At 41.3% G+C, this 24,353-nt stretch overlaps 2 protein-coding genes across 8 annotated transcripts in view; both read left to right on the top strand.

Moving 5' to 3' along the window:
• LOC148783308 (uncharacterized) lies at positions 1 to 24,339 on the top strand. Of its 7 annotated transcripts, none has more exons than XR_016049488.1 (4): positions 15,860 to 19,621; positions 19,714 to 19,832; positions 19,923 to 21,730; positions 22,656 to 22,778. XR_016049488.1 is itself a non-coding variant. In XM_088858446.1 (4 exons), exons 1-4 carry the CDS (start codon positions 772 to 774, stop codon positions 23,215 to 23,217), a joined length of 795 nt encoding a protein of 264 aa, XP_088714572.1. In that variant the 5' UTR covers positions 1 to 771; the 3' UTR covers positions 23,218 to 24,339. The 7 variants fall into 6 exon arrangements, 5 of the variants coding, with proteins under 5 accessions (XP_088714572.1, XP_088714573.1, XP_088714574.1 ...); XM_088858446.1 differs by lacking the exons at positions 15,860 to 19,621; positions 19,714 to 19,832; positions 19,923 to 21,730 and adding exons at positions 1 to 1,054; positions 1,705 to 1,830; positions 23,206 to 24,339 and having other exon boundaries at positions 22,656 to 23,029; XM_088858447.1 differs by lacking the exons at positions 15,860 to 19,621; positions 19,714 to 19,832; positions 19,923 to 21,730 and adding exons at positions 74 to 1,054; positions 1,711 to 1,830; positions 23,206 to 24,339 and having other exon boundaries at positions 22,656 to 23,029.
• Positions 23,228 to 24,353, top strand: part of LOC18431615 (uncharacterized) — a 32,343-nt gene continuing 31,217 nt past the window's right edge. The window contains exons 1-2 of the mRNA XM_088859854.1: positions 23,228 to 23,768; positions 23,962 to 24,146. Of these exons, the coding sequence (XP_088715980.1) occupies positions 23,262 to 23,768; positions 23,962 to 24,146 (692 nt within the window). The 5' untranslated portion in view covers positions 23,228 to 23,261. The remainder of the gene's footprint in view (positions 23,769 to 23,961; positions 24,147 to 24,353) is intronic.

Raw genomic sequence — 24,353 nt, 5'->3', positions numbered from 1 at the left:
ATGGCGGGTGAGTATGGGAGGGCCTCTCACAAGTTCATTTCCCATATATAAGACCTCATGATAAAGCTTGTTCCTTCGAAAGTTATGAATTTATGATAGTAGGGCCGAAGTAGCGAGAGTCACCCCATTCTGCTCCATAACGACGGCACCCCTCTTCCGTCCATCCATCTACAGTCATTGTCGAGGTTAAACCCCAAAAACTATGACCGGAGTATCGCTTTCTCGTTTGAACCCTTGATAATCTTTTTAAAAAATCTCAATCTCTCTCAATTCCAATGGAGAATTTCCCTTCTTAAAGCCTGCGAACTGTGAATTTCTCTCTTTTCAACCGTCATGGAACCTCCAGATGCTTCAATTACATTACCATTCTGTTCTCTCTATGCATATCGTATAGATTACCACCGCTCGGTAATCCCTCCGTTTCGTAATCCGAATGCCTGCCTCCTCGTTCTAGGAAGACTTTAGCTATAGAGAGAGGAAGCATCGTCGCCCACTAGCAATTGCACTGGAGAATACGAGAAACTTTCATGGAGCGTGTTTCTCTAATGAAAAAGGACTTAAAACCCTAGCTACAGAGCTTCTATGGATGCAAGGCGAGGGTATCAAGAATGGTGATTGATCCAAAAGTGAGACAAGTAGGGTTTGTTACTCCTGGTGCATCATCAGAGCCCTTAAAACACATCACTGAGTCATCGGCCATGGCTTCTTCGAGCTCTGAACTCACACAAAGTGGGAATTCTCTGTCTCCAGTTATGATTCCTCCTTCTAGGCATGCTATACCAGTTCCTGTTCCATCTCCTCTTCGAAGTCCTTCAATTGGTGATAACATGCCATGAGGGAGCTATAACCCCTCGGAGTCATGATGATAACCCTTACTCTGTTGATCTCTCTGATGAGCTTTCGCCTCAGTGGATTGATAGGGCGAATTCTGGTACTATTTCAATTACGAAGGTTGATGATTTTGGGCATAAATTGCCACAGCGTGCAGCTTCTTTTCCGGTTTCAAGCAATTTGACTACTGTGTCAATGGTTAAAATGCCACTGCCAAAGCGAGGTGAGGCTCATTTTATTTATTATATCCAATTGGTATTTTAGTTTACTCGCCCTGGGCGGCTGCCGAGCGCACAGGTGAAGGTGGGGTGACAAAAGTGGGGTGCGGGTTGTCAATTATGGAATCTATTTTCTTATAAACTTAATTTTACATGCTTAAAAAATAAAACTGTAAAATTGTTAAATTTTGATATCCATTAGCCATTTAAGCCACATAACTTCAAACTGTAAAATTCCCCAAACTTTTATCGTAAATGTACATACATAAGCATTTCAAATATTGTTCAACTTCAACACAATCCACTACCCAAAAAAAACCCTTTTGGGCGTGTCCTGTTTTCAACTCGCCAAAAGGGCCTAGGGCAGGCAGCAGGGTGGTTGTAGCTTGGCGCCCACCGAGGCGGCTTGTCATTCGCCCTGGCATACCGCCACGCCCAGGGCCATATAGCCCCAGAGCAGGATGGTGAGACTTGCTGGTCGCCTAGGCGGTTGGGCAGGCGATATTTTGAACATCGATTCAGGGGGTTGCTTTGACCGTAGTGGATTGGTATATGTTCTTTCTTGGATTTTATATTCTTTAATGGTATTTATCTATTTACTTTGATCATTTGAGCTTTTTATTTTGGTGGTCACATATGGGAATTGCTTCGTCAGGAGCAGGAGAATTGGAGACTAATCGTTCTATGAGTTCCAAGCCGTTGAAAGAGAAAACATCAACAGCCGAGAGGCGTGCTTTTCAAGAGGCACAACGAGCAGCCAAGGCTGCAGCCAAAGAGACTGGTACTTACATTATATACGTATTGTCATCCTATTGCTTTTGTTTTGTTCTTACTGTTATTGTGATCGTTGTTATTGTTCTTGCTACTTCCATTTGTCTTGTTACTAGTGTGAGCACTGTTATTGTCATCACTACCACTATAGTTGAAATTTCATTATTAGAGTAAGGGGGGTTGAGATGACCTATTATCATCATAATCTTCTTTTGTTATTGCTACTATAGTTTTTGTTGTTGGTTTTTTTTTTTGTGGGGAGCCAAATCGGACTCGGGTGAGTTACTCGGACTCGCCCTAAGGGCGAGGCTGAGTTCAATGTATGTTTCTACATATAATAAGTACGCAAGTATGCCCCTCTTATTACAAACTGCTGGTAAACGGCCTTTTGGTTAGCACTCATGGTCTATACGTTTCACGTTTAGGATTCAAATCCCTTCAGACACCGACCAAATTTTTTATTAATAAAATAAGGGATTTTTAATTAAAAAAATGGTTTTAACGTAAGAGGTATTCAAAATGATAACCATAGGCGGGATTTAATCCCTCCACCTTACCCTGGCTTAGTAGTCAGTGCACTACTTATGCCCTATGTGTTTAAAGTAAGTATTAAAGGTGGCAATGGGCGGGCAACCTGGTTCGGCCCGATCAAGCTAGTCTTTAAAAAATTAGGGCTTGGCCACAATAAATGGCTTGATTTCCTGGCCCGCCCCAGCCTGAATAGGCTAGGGCGGGCTTGGGCTAGGGCCTCATTGGCCTAGTTTGGGCTTGGGCAGCCCTATGGGGAATTGGGTCGAGCCTAGGCCAGGGTTGGCCCAGCCCAGGTCCGCCGGCCCTTGCCTTAGTATGTTATCTCAATTGTTCGAAAAATTGAAATGGCCTTAGAAACCTGCTAAGGGCCGGTTTTGAGTAATCGGTGAACCGGTCAGTTCAATCAGCCTAACTAGGCAAGTCTTGGCCGGTCAAAAAAGTGTTAAAAACATAAAAAATTTCAAATTTTTTAAAAAATTATGAAAAGTATAATAAAAGCATGATTAAACAAAGCACATCCAAATGAAGTTGAAAATTAGTGCAACAAATGGATTTTAAAAAATTGAATTGTGCTTAGGGTATTTTTGAAATTTTCCAAAAAAGATGGGAAAATGTAAAAATAAGTATTCATGGCTAAAACACTTTCCAATATTTGCCAAAATAATAAAAAAATTAAAAAACGCATTATAAACAAATCCCTTATTTTTGGGATTTTATATAATTTTAATTTTTTTAAAATACCCAGTGGATCACCTCAACCGGCCAAAACCGGAACCGGCTAGTGCCTGTTTCCGGTCTAATTGACCGGTTCTGAGTTGAACCGGTCGAGTTGGCGGACACTTGTTATCACTATTGTTTTTGCTTTTCTTTTTAATTTTTTTAAGGCCGGCCGGACTCGAGCGAGTTACCTGGACTTGCTCGAGTCACTCACCTTGGCTAATAAACAAAGTACCTTGGCTGAGTTGAGGCTTGATGCATTGGTTGTGACCATGTTAATATGGTTCAAGAACTTAGTTGTTGACTTTTGGGTACTCGATAGCCTATAAGGTAAAAAAATGTGAAGTCTAAGACCCAAATGAAACTTAGCGCTCCAACTATAACTAAGTTCCAAGGAAGGAACCTCGAACTTTGCTAAGAGCCAATGGACTAGGAGACATGAGATGCTCTTATTGTCTTTTAAGGCAATGTTTGATTATTAGGGCTAGTCGACCGACTTGAACTCTCGCATGTAACTCGGGCTTGGCTGCGTGCCTTGCCAGAGTCCCTTGGAAACTCGAGTTCTATAAAAATTGACAAAAAATATTTAAGATGAATTTAGAATTGATTTAACCTTTGATCAAATTAATTATAATTGACTTATTTCTATTTTTTTATATACTTCTTATGGTTTTGTGATTTTTAATCTTTTATTATTTTTCATCTTTGTTTTTTTGAGAAAAATTATATTTAACAATTTTTTAATTTCAAATTTTGAAGACTTTTTCCTCATCTTTTGTATGCCTTTTCCATCGTTATCATTTTATTTGTTTTCTCATACTTTTAGTTATTTTCAGGATATTCTTTTTTTCTTTTTCTTTGGTTTTTTGCTATTTCGTTGGTTCGGTCAAGCCCCTCTTAACTTGGCCAGGCAAGTTCAACGATAGAGCCAGGTTTGAAAACACATCTTTCGAGGTATTTAATGCCCATGACTTGGAGTATCCAAGATGCAATGGGATCATGATGAGAACAGCTCCAAGATACAATCAAGCCTCACGAAGCACTGTGCAATGTTCAAAAAAACGGATTCGGGCGCCTAGGCGGTTTGGGCGTCTGTCCGCTGTGGGACAGGCCCCCACCCCCCAAACATAAAAAACTTGGGAGTTCGTAGGGCATAGTTTATAGCCTTAGGGAGTTTTTAGGGCAATTTTAGAGCCCCAAACTCCTCTTGATCATGAAATAGACGAAACCATAATAGTACAATAGTACAATGAGTACAATCACATAACATATTTACGGATGAGACAGTCATACAAGTCTCAAACAGATTGTAACTTGTAAGTTGTAAGACGTTAAAATGCTTGAAATCCAAAATGTCATTGTAGGAAACTAGAAGTCCATACTGGAAACGAATCAATGCTATAGTCATACACAAGTCAACAAAGCAAAATCAATTATTTTGAGACTTTACAATAAAACTTAAATAAAAAACTGAATATATAAGACATTTTAAGACTTTAGTTTCACTTTCACATAAGACTTAACCCATTAAGATATCACATAATCAATTATCTATCAAATAAACTAAAACAAAAAACTAGAATATCAAAATAAGACACATTGTACAAAAAAGAAATCAATTATTCATAAAAAAATACGATATATGCTCAATTTCATCGTCCAAGTGAGAAAAAAATCAATAAATCACGAAAAAATCAATCTTTTAACTACAAACATGTAAATATATTGAAAAAGAAAAAAAAAAGTTAAAGAAAAAACGCATAATTCATAACATATTATGTTGTAGAAAAATAAAATCAAAACCCTCTTTCAAATATGATAATACTTTAAAAATATAAAAAATCAAATCGATTTCGGTGCAAACCTCGTCTAGTGGGTTGCTAAAAGTTCTCAAAATCAACTATTAGAAGCTCCAAATCCACCCACAAGCTATTGCCTTCGTTTTAGGAAGAAATCAAAAAAATAAAAAATTTATCGGTCTTTTGATAAATCACAAAATAGTGTTTTTTGAGGGGTTTTTCTCACCTTAAAGGCCACAGATTTTCTTTTGGGGGTTTAGAATACCCCCTAAAACCCTTTCCCCCCCTTTTAGGGGGAAAAAATTACATATTTTACCCTCACTCGAGGGATTTTTTCCGCCGCCCGCAAGTTGTCATGGGGTGGCGCCTAGGCAGGCGCCCAGACAATAGCGCCTAGGCGGCCCCTTGACCGCTTAGTCGGGCACCCAGAAGCAAAACGCATAATGCACACCCCCAAACTACACCTAGGCATTTTTTAAATTTTTTCGCCTAGGTGGTCGGGTGGCCGAATTTTCGAGCATTGGAACTGTGTAGACCTCTTTGAGTTGGATACTTGTGAAAATCATCTGAAAAACATAGTTTCTTATTGTGATTTGCCCTTGAACAGATTTGGCTTAGGTCAAGCTTCAATTTCATTAAAATTTGAAGGGTTTGGTTAGACAAATCTCAAGATACAGGGGCTCTTATGTTTAAACTGTAGTGAAAATGTAAAACATGGAAAGAAGACTCCAAAATCAATTTTGAATCAGGTACTTACAGAAAGGTATTGGATTGGCTATTGACATGGTGGAGGACACGTGGCAATCATGTGTCAACCCTTATCATAAGAGTGACACGTATAGGGCTTAGGACATGTAATAAAGCTCATAGGCAGTGAGGATAGAAAAAGTAACTGCCGCCAATAGGGTTAGCCGTTGTCAAAAGCCTTAATTGTGGCAAAAAAATCATGACGTTTAAGAAATGCTCTGAAAGGCCTTTGAAGGATTCACTGCTGTGAGAAGGATCAACTTCTCTTTCAACTGCAGTCAAAGGGTGATGAAAAGGTTTGGCTGGATAGGTTGAAAGCGTCTAGAGAGCCCCAAATTCTCTCTCTTCCAAGCCCCCAGATATCTAAGGATCCTTCCCACTTATAAAACCATTAAGAGGCTTATCTTTAGGTAATGTGGGATTAAAACTTTCATTTAAGTTATACTTCTGTTCTAACTGAAAAATGGCCAAACAATTTGAAAATTCCCTTTGTTTGTTTTGAACGACCTTTTCAATATTAATTTTAATGACACAGATCCAATCAGTGGTGAAGAAATATCTAAAAGAATTATTTTCGATATCTTGTGTTGATAATCCAGGAGAATGGAGAGATTGAGGAAGATGTCACGTATAGAATTAGAGCTGGGTGGGCGAAGTGGAGATATGCATCCGAAGTTTTATGTGATCGCCACATACCAATGAAACTGAAAGGAAAGTTCTATGGGATGCCGTTAATGGTGGCATGTTTTATGGGACAAAATGTTGGGCAGTTAGGAAACAACATATCTATAGGATGAGTGTAGCTGAGATGAGGTTGTTGAGATGGATGAGTGTCAAGACAAGAAAGGATAGAATTCGTAATGAATAAATCTGAGGGAACTTAGGCGTGGCTCCAATAGGCGCTAAATGAGGGAAAGTAGACTTAGGTGAGCTAGCCATATGCATCGTAGAACTAATACAGCTCTAGTTAGGAGGGATGATTTGGTTTAAGTGGAAGGCTCTAGAAGGGTAAGTGGAAGACTCAAAAAGGCAAGTATGGAAGTAGTGAGAAGAGATATAGTGAATTATGGTCTAACTGAAGGTTTGGTCGTTGATAGAGCAGCATAGCAAAACAATATGCAGAGCAATATTCGTATAGCTGACTCTAAATAGTTGGGATAAGGCTCAAATGATGATGATATGACAACATACATCCAATCAATATTTGACTAATGACTCTTGTTTTGGCTCTATGTCAATGTAGTAGCTTGCCAGTCTTAATATTGTTTCGAATAAATTCATTTTGTATTGCAATATAAACTTACCACTTGTTTTTTGTTTACTTCTTGTTCTTTTGAACATGGCATATTTCCCTTTTTCTTTCACAATTCATGTTTGGGTTTTGTTCACATGATTTACAACCTTGGGTTGATTGAAGAAGTCTGGATACTATGTTTAATGTGATGGAAACTTATTTTTTAATTTTTAAAGTTTTGGAGGTCCTATTGTTGGGCTCTGCTAATTATATTTAGTAGTACTTTTTCCGAATTTGTGTTCCACACTGTCTCAAAATTTGGTGTTTATCCTGTCCAATGGTCAGATAACTAATGTCGTGGTAGTGATCGTATTTGATTTTTCAATTAAGGCAACGATTCTATTTTCAATTGGACTGTGGGTGTATACCTGTTTGACGTTATCTTAAGAATCATTTTGCCTTAAGCCAACTTGAAGGAGTTGGGGGGGCAGCCTCTGAAGGATGAGTTGTCATTTGTCAAAAGTGAGATCCTTAAATGGTTTGGAGGTGGAAGGGAAGGCTAATATTTGCTAAGGACTTTCTTAATGTGTTCCCTCTCACCATTATAAGGGCTCAGTTTTGATGTGATTCAATGGGTTATGAAGAAGACAACTCGTCCTATGGAGGGTGGGATCTGTCTTTGCAAAGGTTTTTGGGCTGTGAGGAGAATGCCCAATTCTTCCATCATGTTGTGCTAGTGAGGCTTCTGATAATTGGCTATGGGAGGAGTGAAGTTGTTGGACCTTCCTGTTTTATTCTTCTCTATTCCTTTGTTTTTACAATTGGGATGTTCTTCATACTTGGTGCACGTTTTTTTGGACTTCACATTTTCTCTTTGTATTTTTCTATTGTCATCTTTTCTCAAGGAGGGGTTGTGCCAGTGAGGCTTCTGATAATTGGCTATGGGAGGAGTGAAGTTGTTGGACCTTCCTGTTTTATTCTTCTCTATTCCTTTGTTTTTGCAATTGGGATGTTCTTCCTACTCGGTGCACGTTTTTTGGACTTCACATTTTCTCTTTGTATTTTTCTATTGCCATCTTTTCTCAAAGAGGAGGAAAGAAGCTCAGACCGGAGTTCCTTTGTACGTGGTTGAAATATCGGAGTTGTACACAAAAGTAAAGTTTGTGGTGCAGGAAGAAACAAGGATCACTCCTTTTCACAATTGAATGGCTTGTATGAGGAGGAAGATCGATGTTCTTGTGGCTATGGTTGGGGGCAGGGTTGGGTTGGGCCGCAGTTCTAGTATGATACTGTTAAAGTCTGATGAACTTTAAGATAGTTGTGGGCTTCAACAAAGGATTCTAACCTATGAATGGCCTTCATTAGATTAAATGAAGAAGCAACGTATCCAAGTTTATGGCAACAACTTTTGAGCGATGTCTGGCAACAACTTTTGCTTTCTTGTCTTTAGCTGGATAACGATCACTCATAACAAGGGATGCAAGTCCGGTGATCATATGATGTATTGAGGCATTGCCTGGAAAGCCTATTTGGAGGCTTACATAGCAGCAGGATTAGGGTTCACTTAATTTGATGCTTGTTTCCTTTGGGAAAATAGAATATGATATGGCGCATGAGTGAAGGATAGTTTTCCTGGAGAAGAACAGGGGCTCAATTTTGCAGTTCTTTGCATGTCTTGGATGGGGACCTAAGGAGGGTAATAGTTAGGTTGAGTGTTGGCCTAGGCAATAGAGTTATTGAGTTTTGAATCTTGTTGAGTTTCTTTAATGAGCTATATGCAGTAGATGAATGTGGCATTTATGATGACCAAGGTGGAGAATCTCTGAGGGGGCCATGACTTCGACAGATTGACCAGTTAAGGGGGAGATCTTTAGTGGTGATCATGTAAAGCATAGGATATACTAGTTGCCAAGAAAAGGGTTAACACTTTTTTTTTTTTTTTTTTTGGAAACTGTTGACATTAGGTTAACACCTCTTCGTTATGAGTTTGCATATAGTGAACTGTCTTCCTGAAGTTTTTTGTTTGTATGGTTCCTACGAGACAATTAAGTCTAATACTTATGTAACTTTACGCCTACAGCAAGTTCATCTCAGTCCATTGGACCTCCACTGCCACCTCCCCGCTCGGCACCATTCGACTCCTGATCGAGGCACTCATCTCGGCTCACATTCCCAAATTCCTTTTGGCTAGAGGTCGATAACCCCTTCTTTAGAGTCCCGGTTTCTTGGTCGACTGCATCCCCTCCATTACCCAGTCATGTCCATGACGACGGTCTCTTAGGGACTGGACCACAATTCACAGATCAATGGCCTTCTAACGTGTCCCGCATAGAGTGGACTATGGTGACCTGAAGGTCGAATTGTCGCCATCGTTTCAGAAATCATAGGGTTCCAAGGGAAGATCGATCTGTGGCTATGATGGTCCCGTCATTGCCAGCTCAAGTTAACACTTGGGCTCAACCACCTCTGCCGTCGTTCAACCAGTAGCCCCCAGTGATGACTCATTCTCGTTGCAGCCATCTGACGTACACGTGGAGCTGCCCCTTCCAAACCATCTTCATGTGACACGTTCCCTCCATGACATGTCCCAATCGCGTGTTGATGCCTCTTTTGTCACTACTTTCCTGTTGTTGCCCCTGGCTACCCTCATGGCAACGGCCCCCTTATCCAATCAGCTTTCTTTCATAGACAGGCAGGCTGCAAATTCATCCCTTGCCTGGCCCCTCTACAGCTCACCTGGCCCCTCTACAGCTCACTTTCAAGCCACCAACTCTAGCACACCTCTGTACGATCACGTGGCCACCTCCCCACCATTAATTCCTCCTTCCCCACGTGGCAAGGGTGCTCCTCATCCAACGGTTATCTTTTCCAAATCTCAGGCAGCTCATTTGACCTAGAGGCAAGTGGCTCCCCTGGCCACGTCTACCATCAGCTCCTTCTCCGACTCCATCTCGTGCGCTGGCTCTTCTTCCTTAGCCCCCACACCCTTCGCGGCCTCTATTCTCGGTCATCCTACAGCCACCTTAGCACCAAGGCAACTGCCCCGTCTTTCCTTCTTGGCCTCTTGTGCGGAACACGGGTGGTTCGACTCTGGCGATCTCACCTACTGAAAAGCCCTTCTCACCCCCCAGGAATTGTAACCAGCGCACTCAGAGCCCCTCCTTGACTATCCTCCTGGACCGTCTACAAGTTCCCTCTTCGTCAGCTATGGGCTCGACCTCTACTCCCCCTCCACTCCCTGCTGGCCTGCATTGGGCTCTCAACCCCTTCTCCCAAGGCCTTTCCCTTAGCTCTTGGCTCACCTGTCCTTTAGACCACTTTCGCCTCAATCCTCCGTTGTGGGGCTCCTCACCTACCTCTCGTTTCTTTAGTTTGTCACCCTATCAGAGTCAATGAGAACCCATCAATAAAAGTCGGGCCTCAACCCCACCCTGTGATTTGCGAAGTCCTCATCCCGTCATAAACTCATCCAAGGAGGTGATGGAGCTGGCCTTTCTCCTTTTTTCACTCCATCAAGCTCCCCCCACATCCTCTGGCCCATTCCATCAACCCTTGCTCCTTTCCCCTGTAAACCTTAGTCCGACCCCTATTTGTTCACTTCCCTTCTCATTACCGCTGGAATTCTCTTTGATATCCTCATTACCCTCTCTTCCCTTGCCCTGTGGACACAGCTCTCCACCTCCAATAAACTCTTTTGCATTGTCCCTTGAATCCTCAGTTTTATTTAGGATTTCACTCGACAGCTTCCAATCAGAATGGACGGCCTTGGTCGATTCCTCTTTTGTTCATAACTTGGACTATGCCCAAGGCGACGCTTTGGAAGTCCTGAGGGTCATGGGGTCAAATTCAATGGCCCCAGGGAGGTTTTGGAAGAATTCATAGCTTCTGAAATCAACTCCCCATCCAAAGCCAAGAAAAAGGGCAAGACGGAACCATCTAACCTCCTCGCTTTTGGGGTAAATTATGACAAAGGACAACCACCGGCCCCCAATCTTCACCTGCCCCTTTGGCTTCCTCAACTAGATCTCAGTCATCGCGTCCCCGCCCCATGAGGCGCTCCGACCAATCTCGTCTCTCCCAATGAGAATCTTGATGTGGAATATCCATGGCGCGGGCCACCCACAAAACAGAAGTGTGGTCCGAGACATCTGTGCTAAGTGCTCACCCTCCTTCTTGGCCTTGATCGAAACCAAGCTCCCCTCCCCTGCCCTCCCTGATGTCTGTAACATTTGGGGATTCTGACCTTGTAGGTGGATTGCCCTCGAAGCACAAGGGAGCTTCAGGCAGAATTTGGATTCTTTGGGATCTCACCCTTCATGATTTGCTCAATTGTTTATTGGCCAATTTTTGGCCACAGTAATTCTTTCTAGACTCTCTGACAAGCTGCAATGGAAGTGCTCAGCGGTCTACGGTCCTAATGCTGATAACCTCAGGCCCACCTTCTGGGCAGAATTGCAAACTATTTCAGTTAGGCCTCCAGCCACCTGGTGCTTGGGCGGGGCCTTCAATGTCACCTGTTGGTCCTATGACCGAAACTCCAACCATTCCATATCGTCGGGTATGGTTCAATTTTCTGATTTCATTTTTAACAACCATCTTATTGATGTACCTCTTGAAGGAGCCTAGTTTAGATGGTCTAACCATTCCATAAACCCCTCCCTCTAAAAGCTAGATCATTTTATCATCTCTTTGGAATGGGACCAAGCTTTCCCAGGCACCCATTTTGTTGTTTTTACCCAAACCAACCTCGGACCATCGCCCAATACTGCTTGACACCAAAGCCGTCCCTTGTGGCCCGAAACTCATTCGGTTTGAATCTTGGTGGATCAATGAGCCAAACTTCAAACACTTGGTGGCAGCCTCGTGGAACTCCTTTAAAGTCCATGGATGGGCGGGGTTTCGGGTTCAAAGAAATTGCAGCTGCTGAAATCCACCCTGAAATCCTGGAAGGCCCAACATCCAGGGAATTTCCGGTCTTTGAAGGAAGCTTTGCTTCATGACATTCAATTGTGGGATGAACTGGAGAAGTGTACACCTCTATCACCATCTTTGAGCGCGAGCAGCTTTCAAAGGCCAAGCTTGACTGAGGTATACTGAGCCTAGAGAGCCAAGGTCAAATGGTTAAAGCTGGGAGACTTGAACACGTGATTCTTCCACAAGATAGCGAATTGTAGGAGACGAGAGAAAATGATCACCCATCTCAAAGTTGATAATTCTATTATTAACCGACCTCATCTCATTGAGCGGGCTGTTGTGCTCTTCTTCTCCAATCTCTTTTCTTCCTTCTCTGGCCCGAGACCCATAATGCATGATATTGCCTTCCTTTCTCTTCCCCCCGAAAAAGCTGCCTGGTTGGAACGACCTTTCTCGGAGGTCGAAATACTCATGACACTTAACGATTTGAGTCCCGATTGAGTTCCTGGGCCAGACGGCTACCTTATAACCTTCGTCAAAGCTTTTTGGGAAGTCATTCGCCCCGCCATTATCAAGTTCTTTTCAGAATTCGATTCCAGAGGGGTCATATACAAAGCTATGAATGCAACGTTCCTCGCCTTCATCCCAAAAATTGAAGAGGCCAAAGAACTAAAGGATTTCAGGCCCATAAACTTGGTCAACAGCTCCTACAAACTCCTATCCAAGGTTCTTGCATCTAGGCTTATGGCTGTTTTAGACTCAGTCATCACCCCTACCCATGAGTGCATTCATTCTCGATCCATCTCAAACACCTAGACATAAAACTAGATTGGGAGAAAGCCTATGACCATGTTGATTGGGCAGTTCTTGATGAAACCCTCAGAAGTATGGCTTTTGGACCAAAGTGGAGAAGTTGGATTAGAGCATGTATCTCTAACCCCATTTTCTCGATCCTCCTAAATGGGACCCCTAAGGGCCTCTTCTCAGCTAGTAGAGGTCTCCGCCAGGGCGACCTTCTGTCTCCGTTGTTGTTTGCAATTTTGGCTGAGGTCTTCAGCACCTCTATCTCACGGCTTTACCAAGCTGATCTATTGCGAGGATTCCACTCAAGTAATCACGGCTCCCCGCATCTCCCACCTTCAATACGCAGATGACACCCACACCCTCGTTTTCTGCGATTCTTCGGTACAACATATCGACACTTTGCTGTTATTTTTAAAGTGTTTCGAGATGGCTACCGGGTTTAAGGCAAACATTACCAAGTCCAAGATGATGGGAGTTTGCACTAACCCTTCTCTAGTCCATTTCCTAGCTAGAAGCAGTGTTTTAAAATGCGGCCGCATCATGCGGGATGCACTTGCATCCACATCACAAACTGACGCATATGCACTTTTGACAGATGCAGCCGCATTAGGCCGCATCTGTTTTTTGTGGAAAAAATTATCGATTTTGCCCCTCAGGGAGGGGCAAAATGGTCTTTTTGAACTTCCAAAGTTTAGGGAAACTGTTTGGGAGGTTATTATACCCCCTTAAATGAAGATTTCCAGCCACTTTTGTGGCTTTTTTTGCATCAAATCGAGGGAAAAAACATTTTTGGTGGAAATTGTTTTTCATCCAAATCAATTGATTTAGCGGTTGTTTGATACTTGGATGTTCATTTGATGCCTTTGATTGTTGATTTGGGGACTACTTCACAGAGTCGGTAACTTTTTATTCCCTCTTGTACAATAATACTGTTATACTTATTTTTGGGGCAATGTCTTCTTCCCAATCTTCTAGTATCAAGGATCCGGCTTGGAAATATGCTAAACTAAAAAATCCGAAAGAAAAAAATTGTGTGATATGCTTGCTCTGTGGAAATACTTATATGGGTGGTATTTTTCGACAAAAAGAACATTTAGCTGGAATTTCTGAGAATGTAAGAGCATGCCCACAAGCTACAGATGATATAAAAAAGGAGATTAGAGAATATTTGGATAAATTGAAAAAAGATAAAGGGAAAAAAAAGAAAAAAAAGAAAGGAATTACTTGATGATATGCAGTTATTTGATGATGTTGATGATGATGAGGATGATGATGATATGTCTGAAGTTGCTATGAGGCAGAGGGGTACTCATACTCCAACCTCAAGAGAGAGGGTTATAAATATTGGTGGTATTGCTGAGAGAAGAACACCTCTCTCTAAGGGGCCAATGGATTCGTTTTTCACCCCTAGCCCCAAAATTGTGGTTCAGGAGAGAAAGAAAAAAAACAAAACAAACCACAATTGAAAATAAAGATAAGAAAGAGCAAAGGAAGTCGGTATGTAAGTACGACATTCCTTTTAATACTATAACTCTGGATAGTTTTGCATGTATGGTTCAGGCAATTGGACAATATGGCCCAGAACTTATTCCTCCTCCACTACATGAGGTTAGGGAGCCCTTGTTGAAGGATGTTGTATTTGATGTGAATAAAATTTTGATTTCTCAGAGAGAAGGGTGGGAAAAATATGGGGCCACTATTATGTGTGATGGTTGGTCCAATGGCAAATCAAGGGCATTCATTAATATTTTGGTTAACTGCCCAACAGGTACTTCTTTTGTTAAGTCTATTGATGCATTAGACAAGTCACATGATGGTACACACTTATGTGGCTTGATGGATGAGATTGTCGATTTTCGGGGAGCAAAATGTGGCACAAATTGTCATTGACAATGGTGCCAACTATGCTGTAGCTGGGCATTCTTGGCTTTGAAAAGGAAGCATATGTTTTGGACTCCTTGCGCAGCTCACTGTGTTAATCTTATGCTTAAGGAAATGGGTACAACATCTTTATTTAGTGGGGTGATTTCAAGAGCTATGTTTGTTGTTGGATTTATTTACAATCACACCATAGTCCTAAACATGATGTCTTTTACAAAGAAGAGAGAATTAGTGAGACGGGGTATCACTAGATTTTTCACGTCATTTCTCACTCTTCGAAGCCTAGCCAAGCAAAAAAGTACCTTGAGGACCATGTTTGCTTTAGAGCAATGGAGTCAAAGCATAAGGATGGGAGAAAGGCTGAAAAAATTATTCTGAATACATCTTTTTGGAGTCAAATAATTCTTGCATTGAAGGTGGCTCGCTGTTTAGTGAGAGTGCTTCGACTGGTTGATGGTGATGTGAAGCCCGCCATGGGCTACATACATGAGGCGATGACTAGGGCAAGAACTGAAATAAAAGATGTTTTAAAGGATGATGAAAATATGCGCAAGGCTATACTTGAAATTATTGATAGGACATGGGATACCCAGCTTCACAGGCACCTCCATTCAGCCGGTTACTTTCTAAACCCATCTCTTCACTACAAGCACCCATCCATTGAGTCAGATCGTATAATAAATAGTGGGTTCTTAGATGTGCTGGAGAGGTTGGTGCCAGACAAAGATATCCAGGATGACATCCAGAGCCATGAATTGATTAAGTTCAAGTTAGTCTTGGAAAACTTTGGGAGAGATATTGCCACTCGAAATGAGGACACTACAGATCCAGGTAAAGGCCAAAAGCCCAAAAATAATCTTACTTGTCTCTTACTTTATGTATAGTTCCATTGTTTATTTTATACCCTTAATTTTTAACTATATTCTAAATTATAAAATATTATACAGCTGCATGGTGGGCATTATATGGAAGCGAGACACCAAATCTACGTCTTGCTATTCGAGTGTTGAATCTGACATGTAGCTCATCTGGTTGTGAGCGCAATTGGAGTGCATTTGAGCATGTAAGTCCTTTACTTCTTATTCCTTAATCCTTATTTCTTGAATTTCATTTTCTAATCTAAAATCTAATTTATCTGATTTCAAATTTCTACCACAGCTCCATACAAAAAAAAGAAATAGGTTGGAGCAGAAAAAGTTGAATGATTTGGTTTATGTGCGGTATAACGAGCGGCTTAGGGAGAGGTATGAAAATCGCACGAAGCTCAACCCTATTCAATTATATGAAGCTGATGGTGATTCCATAAGTGAGTGGACCATTGATCCAAGACAAGAGCGTGTGTTTGAGGGTGAGGATCTTACATGGCTTGATGTAGAGCTAGCAACAAGGCCTAATGAAGAAGATTGAGCTAACACTAGAGCACAAAGGAGTAGAGGAGCTGCTGGGTCTAGTCGCACTCACACATTAACTTTAGAGGTCGAGGAGGAGGAAGCTGACTCAAAGGCGACTGATGCAGAAGAATACATGGAGGCCGTCGAGGATGATATTGATGATGCACATGACGACTCTCAAGATGACTTGTCTGATTGATATTTGACAAAATGAAGTTCAAATTTCAAAATTGACTCTCAAAATGGATGATTGTATTAAGTTATTAACTATTAACTCTTTTTAAGCTTGACTTTTGGTTTGTATTTTGTAATATCAGTATTTTGTGCTTATGGTGCAAATTTGTGCTTATGGTTGTTGATTGTTGAATGCTTTATGAAGCTAGTTTCAAGTTTCTAGTTTCTCTCAGGGGATAGTGGATAACTGGATACAGAATCTCCGACAGTTAATAGTTTTGAAGTTGGTCAGTAAACTAAAATACCTACTATCACGTATATCACCTTCATATTTTTTTTCTATGAATTATTTTTTTAGATTTGTTCGAATTTTTTTACATTTATTGACCGCATCATCGCGATGCACCCGCATCCAAGCCGCATTGCCGCATCAAGGCCGCATCCCACATTTTAAAACACTGGCTAGTAGATGGGGTTCCTCTGTGGAGACTCTACCCTCTTCATACCCTGGACTCTGCCTTTGCCTTGGGATGCCCCGACTGTCTCAGTGGAGCCACATTCTTGGTAAATTTGACTAGATATCTGCGGGCTGGAAAGGCAGGTTCTTATCCAAGGCGGGCAGGCTCATGCTCATCAAAGCCACCCTAGCCAAACGCCTGTGTTCTAGATGTCGTTATTCCGTGTTCCTGCCTCTGTAGCTGCTAGACTCGAGCGAATGATGCCGGAGTTTTTTTTATCTGGGGAGCACGGGTACAAGTTTCATCTCTCATCGCTTGGCCCAAACTGTGCTTACCAAAGTCTTACGGGGGTTTGGGTATTCACAATCTTAAAGCCCAATAATGCCCTCTTGGGCAAGTGGTGGTGGAGCTACACGACCCACCCAAGCCACCTATGGAGGGATGTTATCAAGCACAAGTACTGCCATGGCATTGACCACTGGATTCTTGTTTGCAGAACTAACGGCCAAATTTCTAACTTCTGGAGGTCATTCTAAGATGTCGTGATCTATTCTTTCATCACATTCGATTTCGCCCAAGGGAGGGGACTAGGGTGAGGTTTTGGATTGATACTTGGGTTGGTAGTAGACCTCTAAGGGATCAGTTCCCTAACCTTTTTCTTATAGCACGTGATGCACAGTCAACTGTGGCTGAAAATTTTGGGATCTCAGGACCTCATAGATCTTGGACGACAAATTTCAAGAGACCCCTAAATGATTATGAACTCGATGATTTCGGGGCTTTGGCAGAAATACTTCATTTAGTGTTCCTTTCATCTCTGGAGACGATAATGATCATTTGGGAACCATCAGCCACGGGGATCTTTTCGGTGTGTTTTTTCTTTCGAACCCTCACCTCCAATCGCAACTGCTGTTCCGAACCCCTCTCTACTATCTAGTGATTCAAAATGCGGACCGCCCAGCGCCTAGGCAATCCGAAAGGCCTGGGCGGTCGATCCCTCGGCGTCCGCCCAGGGGCGGAAATAACTTTCGGTAGGGGTAGTTTTGGTCACTTGTTTTTGTTTTTAAGGCCCAAAAATTAGGGTTTTAGGTTCATTTGAAACCTAAAACTTGTTGGAGCCAATTTTAGAGAGAGAGCCCCTAAAAAACTAGTTTTTTGTGTATTTTTTAGGATCAAAGGGTTTCTCAAAGTTAACAAAAATTGATCAAAACATCACTCATTGATATTAGATTTACTTTTTGATGTTTTGCAAAGTTATTAGGGGGTTTTTTAGAAGATTTTGAGTATTTAGAAGCATCTTTGAGGTGAAATTTTGTAGATTGAGCAATCAAACTCAAAGTAAGAGATTTTTTTAATTGCTTTCGTAATTTGCATTATTTTTTGGATGTCTTCTTCGGGTTTTAATAGGAGTGGTGATCCCCAGTTGGACATATGACTAGCCAGATCCTAATGATAAAAATTGCATAAGGTGCAAGTTTTGTGAAAAGGATACAAGAAGGGGCATAAACCGGTTCAAGAAACATCTTGTCGGTATCAGGGGGGATGTTGCCCCATGTAAAAAGATTCCTGATGCTGTTAAAGAGGAAATAAACAATTTTTTGAACATGGTAAAAATGGAAAAAGATGAGAGATTTACCTCTATAGCAGAGATTAGGTCTGGGGTTTGGGTCAATTTTGATGATGATGATAGTGATGAGGAAAAGATTGGGGAGGATATCAAGAGGTTGAGCAATCCATTATTAGGGGAAAGGGAAAGGGAGTTGTAATTGCTTTTGGTTCTGGGACTAAGAAGCCTCGGTTTAGAGGCCCTATGGGAAGTTTCTTACCTCGGCCTGACTTTGAGGTTGCAGGAGAGAAAACGAAAAAGCAAACCACCATTGAAAATAAAATCAAGAAGGAAGAGAGAGATAGAGCTGCGTATTATCTTGCTACATGGTTTTATGTGGCGGGCATTCCTTTTAATACCGTTCGCTTAAGCAGCTTCTATATTGCGGTAGAGGCAATTGACCAATTTGGCTTTGGGATGAAACCCCCAACCCTATATGAGCTTTCAAAGCCTCTGTTTAAAAAGGCAGTGAGTGCCATGAAAGAAGCTGTAGAACTTAAGAAGGATGCATGGGCTCAGTATGGGGTTACTATTATGACTGATGCTTTGAATGATAGGAAGCGAAGAAGTCAGATGAATTTGCTTGTGAATTGTCCTGCAGGGATTTTTTTTTTGAGGTCTATTGACACCTCTAATCATATCCATGATACCCATTACATATTTCAAGTGATAGAGAAGGAAATCAAGGAGGATGGGGAGCATCTTGTTGTACAAGTTGCTGCATCTAATTTGTTGCGCATAGCTTATCCTAGAATCTTTTGGACACCATGTGCAGCACATTGTATGGACCTCATACTTGAGGCTATTGGCGGTTTAACCGAGATACCAGGTGCAGTGAAGAAGGCCAAGTTAGTTACAAATTTCATTTATAGCCACCATCTCACCCTCAGCATGATGCGTACCTTTACAAAGAAGAAAGAGATTGTGAGGCCTGGGGTCACGAGATTTGGGATATGGTACTTATGCCTAGATAGCATACATTTGAGGAGAGTGCAGTTGAGGCAAATGTTTACCTCAGATGAGTGGAGAGCGTGCAAGTGGTCTAAGGATCAGGTTGGGAAGAAGGTGAGAGAAATTATCCTTTTTAAGGCTTTTTGGCGAGGGCTAAAGGCGTTCTTAAGGTATTTTTTCCTCTTATCAAAGTCCTTCGCATGGTGGATAGTGACAAGCCTTCTATGGGCTACATATATGATGCTACGGAGAAATGCAAAAAAGAGAGAGCCCAAAATTTCAATGATGAAGAAACCCGCTACAAGCCTGTTTGGGAGATTATTGATGAGAAGTGGGATAAGTAGCTACATCGGCCATTGCATTGCATGCTGCTGGTTATTATATGAGCCCAGCTTTTTTTTTATATTAACAAGGATATACAAACAAATGACACAATTATGAATGGATTTAATGAGTGTGTAGAGGTGCTAGTCCTTGATCCTGATATGCAAGATATTATATGCGCTGATGAGCTGATAAATTACAAGTGCTCATTAAAGTCTTTTGGGAGTCCAAGTCCAATGGCGATGAGGCAAAGGACCAAAACTAATCCAGGTATTAATAATATTCTTAAGTTCATCTTGATTAAGTTCAAGCAATCAAGTAAGTTTATTATTTATTTATAATTTTTTTCTATATCTTTGCAGCCCATTGGTGGAGCCAACATGGGTGTAGTTTTTCAAATTTACAAAAGTTGGCCATTCAGATCTTAAACCTAACCACTTCTTCATCCTATTGTGAGCTCAATTGGAGTACTTTTGAAGGGGTAAGGCCGTAAGGGTAATTTTTATAATTTTATAAATTATACATGAACCATAGATATTAGATTTTAATTACTTTCATTTGATTTTGTTAGATTCATACAAAGAAAAAGAACATGCTTGAATCAAAAAGGCTCAATGACCTAGTCTATGTCAAGTACAATCGATTTTTGAAGGACATGTTTGCTAAGAGAGATAAGAGAGACCCCATCAGATCAAAAAATATGGATCATGCTATGGAGTGGTTAGTTGATGATGTTGAGGTCGAGGGGCATGAAGGATTGATATGGGACATGGTCATGGATGCTTCAGGGACATCAGCTGACCCTCCTAGGGCCACTATATCTTCTGCACAGAGAACAAGGATGCAGGAAGAGGAGGAAGAAGAGGCTGATTCAGAAGAGACAGAGGAGGATGGGGACGACCAATATGTCGAGGAGGGTGACGACTCTGATGAATATAATGCCAATGCAGCTGACCCAAGATTTTCTGATGATGAATGTTGATTTTTGAATAATTATTGAACTTTGAAGTTTGAACTTTGATTGAAGTATTGTGTATTGAACTATTGAAGATTCTTTTGAGTCTTCAAGTATTACTTTCATAGTTTCATAATTCAATTTTGTTTTCTTTCTCATGGTGGTGTACTGCAGTACTGGTGTGATACTATTTGATAACTTGGTTTGATAATTTGGTTGGTTGGAAAGTTTTAATTTTTAATTGGATATGGAGTATGAACCGACTTATGGATTATGGTTATGCTTATGGAGTGTTTGCTAAATGCTAATATGTAGTATAATTTGAATTTTTTACTGCAATACATATAACTAATACTGACATAACTGCAGAATCCTTATTTGGATTCAACTGGGCCGCCTAGGTTCTGGGCGCCCGCCTAGGCGTTGGGCAGCCTGGACCCCCCAGGTCACCTAGGACCCGCCTAGCGCTTTTTGAAACACTGCTACTATCTAAAGCCTGGAATTTCATTTTACCACCAAGGATTCAGGTGTTATGCTGGATAGCTCTCCAAAGAGCCGGTAGATCTTCTTCAAAGAAGAGGATTGCATTGCCCTAATAGATGTACCTTGTGCATGAAGGCTGAAGAGTTCAATGCCCACTTATTCCTCCATTGTGAGTTCACAAGGTCCTTATGGACCTGTCTTTTGGGCCTATTCCACTGGATATGGGTCACTCCAAGCTCCATCCCGCACTTGTTTCAAGCTTTCCTCTATACTCCCTGGCCTAAGGCAGGAAGAGAACCTTGGAAAGCTTCTGTTTCGGCCACAATGTGGGTTTTATGGATAGAAAGGAACCAACAAAATTTTCAGAGGAGAGAGATGTTCGGTTGCGGTCTTAGCTGACGAAGTTAGTAACTTAGTGGCCTTCTGGGCCACGAACCACGAATTGTTCAAGGATTTCCCCTGCATTGACTTTTATAGGAATTGGCACAACTTACTACATGTGGCTGATCCCAGGATCTCGCGGGTATCACTTTGGAGACCACCTGAGCTAGATTCCATCAAGCTGAACTTTGATTGTTGCTCCCTTGGAAACCTTGTTCCATTTGGAGTAGGCGGCTTTTTCGATCTACTAATGGACAGACCTTGTTAGCCTATTCCTGCTGCATTGGCGTCGCGGATTCCACTCTAGCTGAAGCCCGTGCCCTATTGGAAGGCCTCCAAAGATATGACAACACTTGGAGTCGTAACCTGCTGAAGGGGACTCCAAGAACGTCATCACTGGGGCATCCGGTCTCTCTTCTTGGCCATGGCATCTAGACAACATCTTTGACGGGATATCCCAGCTGTCCCGGGGTTTATCAATCTCATGACGCCATGCCCATAGGGAAGCCAACTCCGATGCTGATCGTCTTGCTAGAGAGGGGGCCTATTCTAACTCCTTGGTGGGGCTTTAATCTTTTGTAGTTACCCTTCTCTCCCCCACCCATTTCCCCAGAGTTGTAATACTTCTTTTGCAACGCTTCTTTGGACCCTTTGGGGCTGTATAGGGTGCCCTTTCAGAGGGCCTCATTTTTTGTACACTTTATTATCCAGTAATGCAATTATAGTCAACTTCTCTCTCAAAAGAAAAAGGAAATTCATGGGGATTCCTGGGTTCCTATTGTAGTGTGTTGAATCATATTACCATGTGCTAGAGCTTGCCCATTTCATTCTCTATTCAAGTAGTCTTAGGCTTTCTAAGATCATAAATTATAAAAGGAAAGGAAAACATTGAGAACCTAATGGCAAATAACCTTTCTTTCTTTTATTTTTTTAAAAACTAGATATGACAGTTCTAGAATAGCAGCCACGTACGCCTTACGACGCTTTTCGTGTCTTGGTGCCTGTCATGAATGCTAATGAATCTTGTGGAAAGGAATAATTTAATTTATTTTTTTGATGGAAATGGATAATTTGATTTATTGTTTTTGCTGTTAGTTTGCTTCTTTTGAATGAGTGTTCTCAATAGTTCTGCTTACTGGGCAACTCAAAATCAGCCACTGAAATGTTATATTTTGAAACTGAAGTGGCAATAATTGTCAGTTTCCTTAGCAAATAATTGGGATAAGGCTTGGATGATGATGACAATTAAGATTTTTTGGAGTTGTACTCAGGATATGCCTAGTAAAAAAACGAAGAAAAAGAAGATCTTGAGGCTGTGGAAAATTCCAAAGACAATTACTTTGAATTTGTAATGGATTGCCAATAGTGGTGTAATTTCTTGAGAACTTGTATGTTATGGCCTGAAAAGTTATATTTTCAGTCTCGCTTTGTCAACTCTTTATTATGTATCACCATGGTTATAGTGCTTCTGGATACTTGATGCAGGTGGAGATAAGCCAGCGGCTGCTTTAGGAGAAGGAGCTAACCCTAATGCTAAACAGGCTAAGTCTGCAAAGCCGCCTCCACAGAAGAAAGATGGTGCTCCTGGTGCTAGTTCTGGTGCAACCTCTGAAAAGAAAGGAGTTGATCGTCCTCCTGAAAGGAAAGGAAGAAAGATGTTCGTGCTCCTCGTATGCAATTTGATGATACACAGGGTGGAGAAGACCAAAAGGCGTGCGCTGGTTAAACCAACTGAAACAAAGAACAGAGTCGAATTGTTTAGACATTTACCTCAGTATGTTCATGGAGCCCAGCTCACTGTTCTTGAATCCAAGTTCTTTGAGGTTGACCAGATGCATCCTCATCCTGCTGTTTACAGGGTATTGTTTGAGTCATTTCCCTTACTTCAGTTAGTTGTTTCTTTGTGTGACATAGTTGAACAAATATCATTGATAAACAACATGACTGAAGAATTGTTCATTTAAATGTGGAAAATCTTTTGTTCTTTTTATATTAATTATCTTCCTCTTAACTCTCTTACTCTTTGTCTCAACAGGTTGGGTTGTAGTACTTAGCAGGGATATATCTGGTGGCAATGCCCGGTGTATTGCAATGCTTATGGCATTCCAAGAGGCCATTAAAGACTACACTACCCCTTTGGAGAAAGCTCTTGTACGAGATTTAACTGCGAAAATTAACAGCTATGTTTCATTTCTCATTACATTTAGGCCCCTGTCAATTAGTATAGGGAATGCAATTAAGTTTTTGAAAGCTCGAATTGCCAAGTTATCTGCGACTCTCTCAGAGTCAGAAGCAAAAGCAGCTCTTCAGTCAGATATCAGACGTTTTATTAATGAAAAAATAGTGCTTGCAGATAAGGTTATTGTTAGGCATGCAGTAACAAAGATACGAGATGGGGATGTATTGCTTACATATGGATCTTCTTGTGTCATAGAAATGATACTATGCTATGCTCATGAGCTTGGAAAACAGTTCCGTGTTGTGGTGGTGGACTCTCGTCCAAAGCTTGAAGGGCAGGCACTGCTTCGTAGATTGTTGGCAAAGGGTCTCAGATGTACATACATTCATATAAATGCTATTTCTGACATCATGCATGAGGTAACACGAGTTTTCTTGGGAGCTTATTCGGTGTTATCAAATGGCACTGTTTACTCAAGGGTTGGCACTGCATGTGTGGCAATGGTGGCTCATGCGTTCCATGTTCCTGTTCTAATTTGCTGTGAAGCATACAAGTTCCATGAAAGAGTGCAACTTGATTCGATTAAATGCTATTTCTGACATCTTGCATGAGGTAACACGAGTTTTCTTGGGAGCTTATTCGGTGTTATCAAATGGCACTGTTTACTCAAGGGTTGGCACTGCATGTGTGGCAATGGTGGCTCATGCGTTCCATGTTCCTGTTCTAATTTGCTGTGAAGCATACAAGTTCCATGAAAGAGTGCAACTTGATTCGATTTGCTCCGATGAGCTTGATAAGTGACTGACTGCGATTATTCAAAATGTTCAAGTAGAGTGGCTAGTCTTGACTCTGGAGAAATTACTTGTTGGCTAGTTGAGTTGGAAGTCTATGGGAAATTTCGTGACATCTTTTAATTTCTTAAACCTTCTATATAACATTTCAAAGAAATAGAAAAAATAAAGGATACAATGCTATGCGTAATTGCATCTTTAGTTATTTTTGTA

Source organism: Amborella trichopoda, chromosome 2 (assembly GCF_054954075.1).
Source record: "Amborella trichopoda isolate Santa Cruz 75 chromosome 2, AtrichopodaSantaCruz75HAP2 v2.0, whole genome shotgun sequence".
Classification (NCBI taxonomy): Eukaryota; Viridiplantae; Streptophyta; class Magnoliopsida; order Amborellales; family Amborellaceae; genus Amborella; species Amborella trichopoda.
Note: the sequence above shows the minus strand (reverse complement) of the source record. Positions and strands in the feature narration are given on the sequence as shown.

Coding starts and splice junctions, on each gene's coding strand:
- LOC148783308 (XM_088858445.1), top strand. CDS start 14,777: ATGGAGTCAAAGCATAAGGATGGGAGAAAGGCTGAAAAAATTATTCTG. Junction 15,279..15,394: donor TGAGGACACTACAGATCCAG/GTAAAGGCCAAA, acceptor AATATTATACAG/CTGCATGGTGGGCATTATAT. Junction 15,511..15,605: donor ATTGGAGTGCATTTGAGCAT/GTAAGTCCTTTA, acceptor TTTCTACCACAG/CTCCATACAAAAAAAAGAAA.